The following is a 4502-nucleotide window of genomic DNA, read 5'->3' as shown; positions in this document are numbered from 1 at the left end:
AAGTATCATTTTATATATATGTATATATATATAATATGGCAATCAATATTTATAGATCAGTGTGGAGCACAGACACATGATTTTTATTGATGACAGTGAGGGAGGCAGAGGGAAAGGGAGACAATGGCTTTGTTTGCTGGGAACTGAGAGACAGGATTTTGCCCTGATATCCACTGTAATTCTATTAAACTCACAATGCGAGTGTTCAGAACAGCTCCCAGGGCATTCTTTTAAGGATATTCAAAACGTGAACAGACACTAAAGGGAAAGTCAAATAGGAAAAGAAAATGCATTGATTTGATTCCAAATGAAGAATACCATTTATTTCCTTATCAAAACCTCAAAAAGTTAAGATAAATTGAAAGAGGAATGAAGATTGGTTTGGATAAATGAGAAGCTTGTTCAATTTATGACCATGTGTAATAAAAGTAGAGTGTCAATTGCCTGATTACTTTTCTGGTGTTTTTTTCTGTTTCTGCCTTGTTCTACAACAGGGTTAAAGGGTGGTATTTCTTTCTCTTTGGATTAGATTCCTATGATTTTTCCTGTAAAACACAACAATCACTGAGATAATTAAGAAAATAAGGCGCATTAATATAAGAATCACAACCTGAAGAGAGATGGGCATGTTTTTCCTTAGGGGCCCTGGAGGCCCACTGTCGATGCTTCCTCCATATCCTACCTCCTCACAGAGCGGAGGGGCCCAACCATACATGCAGTGGCAGTTTCTGTTGCTGTTGCAAACTCCTCGGCGGTTGCACTTCTCAGGGAAACAGTCAAAATTCAGGATTGAGCTATTCACACAATTTCTATTAAAACATACCCGCTCCTTACCACAGGAGGTACCATCATTTATCACACCCAGGTCAGGTAACCCCATAGGTACCATGGCTAGATGATAGCCAATGCCCCAGCACATGAGATTTTCTTTATGCAGATGAGTGGATATTAGGATGGTGTGATCTGGCATATCAGGGAGGGTTTCGACATTTATACACTGTAGCCTGCCACATAAGGATCTTTCTTTGGGACACTTTTTATACTCACGAACTCCTATAATGCCACAGTTCCCATATTGATCACCTATTACATTAACTGCATCATAGCACTGATGAGGAGCCCCCAAAGCATCAGCCCCAAAAATGTTTTGGCATTGCATAGTCCTGGATTGGCAGCCCTTTCTGACACAACGGGACCTGTACTTGCAAGGGGTTCCATCCTGCTTATAAGTATCACTTGGACAGAAAGCTGAGGTCCCATTGCAGTACTCTGCAAGGTCACATTCATTTTCTTCCACCCGACACATGTATCCAGATGGACGAAACTGACATTTATGACAGCAAAGTCCAGTGCTACAGTTGGCTCCTTCTTTGAATTTACAATCTAGTTGACAACACCCGTCTTCTTCACACTCCTCTCCTGAACCACAATCACATTCCTCATTCTCTTCCACAATTTTGTTTCCACATCTCTTAACCACATAGCCTAGGCCTGGGAGATTATTTAGACAGTTTAATCCTGAATTTACATGTGAATAAAATTCGGCATAACTACAATTACTAAACCCAGTTCGTCCAGTGCCCATGATACAACTATGCCTACCCTTACACTGGCAGTATTCATAATCATGGGTCATTCCCACACTATGGCCCAGAACATGAGCAGTCCAAGTGGCAGGGCCAAGGATGTTTCTATCTAGCACAGAACTTGTAGATCCAGAAGGCATCATACTACATACACTTCCCCAGTGATGTGCAAGTGCATCCTTAAACTTTTTGTGAACATACAGGTGTGCCCAATCTGCTGGAATCCGAACACGTAGGTCACGTGACCTGTACTGCACAAACTGGCCTAAAACTTGTGATAGCTGTCCAAAATTAAGTCTTATTTTGTCTCTGTCTGTCCATACTTCAACAGCTAATAGCTGTATTCTCATACGGACATCTTGAAAGTAAGAGTCTGCAATTGAAGTCAGAAGAATGGCATCATTTATGATTTGAGTAAGATTGGAGTTCAAATATAAATACCTACTGTTATCAAAGACCAGGGCTAATTCCAAGTACTTTTGGTGCATATACGACTTAGTAAATTCCGGTATCGGAGCCATGTTCTCATGCTGGGCCATCTGCTCTACTGTTTCATCATTAGTTAAGCCACAGAAATCAGAGGGAAATTCTTCCTCTTTCTCCAGGAGATATACCACGTGCTCAAAATTGGAAGAAGCCTTGCGGGGCTCGATTTGGTAATGATTGGCATCAATTTTCAGGATGCCCCGGAGACCTCCCATGCATGTACTTATCGTAGCTTGAGAATCCGGATTTCCTTCAACCAAGCCCATATAGTTGCAGTCACTGGGTATATAAGGGTGATCTTCTAAGAGTCTCCCCTGTTCTGTGAAGGAGAAAACCTGCAAATTCCGAGGCAACAGAAACCTCTTGGGCCACAGATGAACAACACGGTTCCTGCCTTTTACCTTCAGGAGGTAGGACACGTGCCTGGCCGCTCTCTGCTCCCTTCCACGGAAGCTCAGCTTCTTGGGAATGGTGATTTCATAGGAGTCAAAGCCCCACTCAGGGTGAAAATGTAAATCCTTGCCAAGAGAGTCAACCAGGAGCACCGCCAGGACTAGCGACCGGCCTGGGGAGAGGCAGGTCCTCACTGACCTCATGGCACAGCCTGTTCCCCACTGACTCAGTCCCTGCCACTGTGGCCTTGAGAGTCAGCCTTCCAGGGACCTCTGCTACAGGCGCGGGGAGCAGTGCGTGCAAAGCTCGCTGGTGCGGTGTATGGGAGCGCAGCCCTGGGCCAAGCTGGGTCAGGCTGAGGCTAGCTGATTTCCCCAGCAGCTACACGCCCCGCCCAACGCATCTAGTTCGTTCTCTGGGCGGTGCCGTTGGGCGCACGTGGAAGAATCCAAGGAAGGTGCGCCAGAATAAAATGAAGAGCGAGGCTGCTTGCAGGCTGGTGGGAGAAGGCAAGAGAGCAGCTTGAGAAAGGGAAAAGGACTAAAGAGTAAGAAGAACAGAGAACTTGACAAAGGCTCAGTGTATCTTGGGCTATTTCTTTGTTTCTATTGGCCTCAGGACACACCTGATTTTTCCATGGGCTGATTCGGCTGTTTCACAGGTGCTGTGCCCACCTCACCGTTACACCATTTTCAGTGTTCACGGGGAGTCTCTTACAGCAAAGAGGTTTCCTGGAGTCAGTAGAGGACCACCAGAGCCTGAGAAAATCAGAGCTGACTCATGTCCCCACCCCCTACCTGGCTTCAGGCAAGCGGACGTTTCTAAGTTCATTTTGCCGGTTGGTTCTTTCTGCTGTGTGTCCTTAGGGTGCCAGGGATCAGCGTGATTTTTGGTGTGGGTGTGCTTTGGATGTAGAATCTAGGAACAGTCAAATACTAGGAGAATCCACGAAGACTAACATCAATTCCAGTTGTATTACAGGGAAAGGTCAAAAAATAGGATGGGGCTTGTATCTGGGAGACTAGTTAAGATGATCTTATAACAATCCAGACAAGTGATGTTGTCTATGGAACAGAAAATGGACTGCAGTTCCATAAAATACATAGTATTTCTGGAAAGCTTATTGTGTACCCTCCACTCTTCTCAGCTCTTTTTATGAATCAGTCCATTAACTCTTCGCAAAAATGCCTAGCGTGCAGATAATGATAATGCTTATCATCCATACTTCACACATGAGGGAACTGAAACTCTGGTTTTGCTCTGATGGTGTTACTGTGTGGCACTGTTGCCACACACAACCCGGGCCGCCTGACCCACGCACAACAGGTAATGTTTACGACTTACCTCTGCTGACACTCTGGGGAGGGACAGGAGTGGAAAGCTTCAAAAAATAGGAATAAAGCAGCCTCTGCTTCATTTATATGATTGAATGAATTCTCACAAATGAAAGAAGCAAGAATCAAAAAGAATATTACCATTTCTGGCTTCTGTATTTTAGTCTTGACACTCAGGAAAAAGAAAACATCAAAACAAGTCGACTTACCTATGGAGGAGAAATATGACAAGCTCTTCTCAGGAAATGGAGATTTTTAAGGTGCCATTCTCCTGTGCTGTGAGAAAGTGCCAGAACACAGCCCTGCTTAGCTTACAGCAGAGGATGGGGAAACGCCTTGAAACGGCCACCCTCGGGGGGTGGCAAAGGAGGAGGCCTGTGTACTGTGGAGATGACCTGGTTGGCAGGCAAAGCCCTGAGTATAATTAGCAGACAGTAAGGGACCAGACCACCTGATCTGCCTCTTGAGAAATTTGTATGCAGGTCAGGAAGCAACAGTTAGAACTGGACATGGAACAACAGACTGGTTCCAAATAGGAAAAGGAATACGTCAAGGCTGTATATTGTCACCCTGTTTATTTAACTTCTATGCAGAGTACATTATGAGAAACGCTGGACTGGAAGAAGCACAAGCTGGAATCAAGATTGCCGGGAGAAATATCAGTAACCTCAGATATGCAGATGACACCACCCTAATGGCAGAA

General features: G+C 44.8%; 1 protein-coding gene across 1 annotated transcript; it reads right to left on the bottom strand.

Annotated features, from left to right (window-relative positions):
* Positions 1-496: 496 nt before the first annotated feature.
* LOC104984634 (disintegrin and metalloproteinase domain-containing protein 30-like) lies at positions 497-2668 on the bottom strand. The gene has a single exon (XM_010834460.1). It carries the CDS (start codon positions 2666-2668, stop codon positions 497-499), a length of 2172 nt encoding a protein of 723 aa, XP_010832762.1.
* Between the last annotated feature and the right edge of the window lie 1834 nt (positions 2669-4502).

The sequence above is a fragment of the Bison bison genome, unplaced genomic scaffold, assembly GCF_000754665.1.
Source record: "Bison bison bison isolate TAMUID 2011002044 unplaced genomic scaffold, Bison_UMD1.0 scf7180017845418, whole genome shotgun sequence".
NCBI classification, from domain to species: Eukaryota; Metazoa; Chordata; class Mammalia; order Artiodactyla; family Bovidae; genus Bison; species Bison bison.
This window is presented reverse-complemented; position numbering and strand designations above follow the sequence as displayed.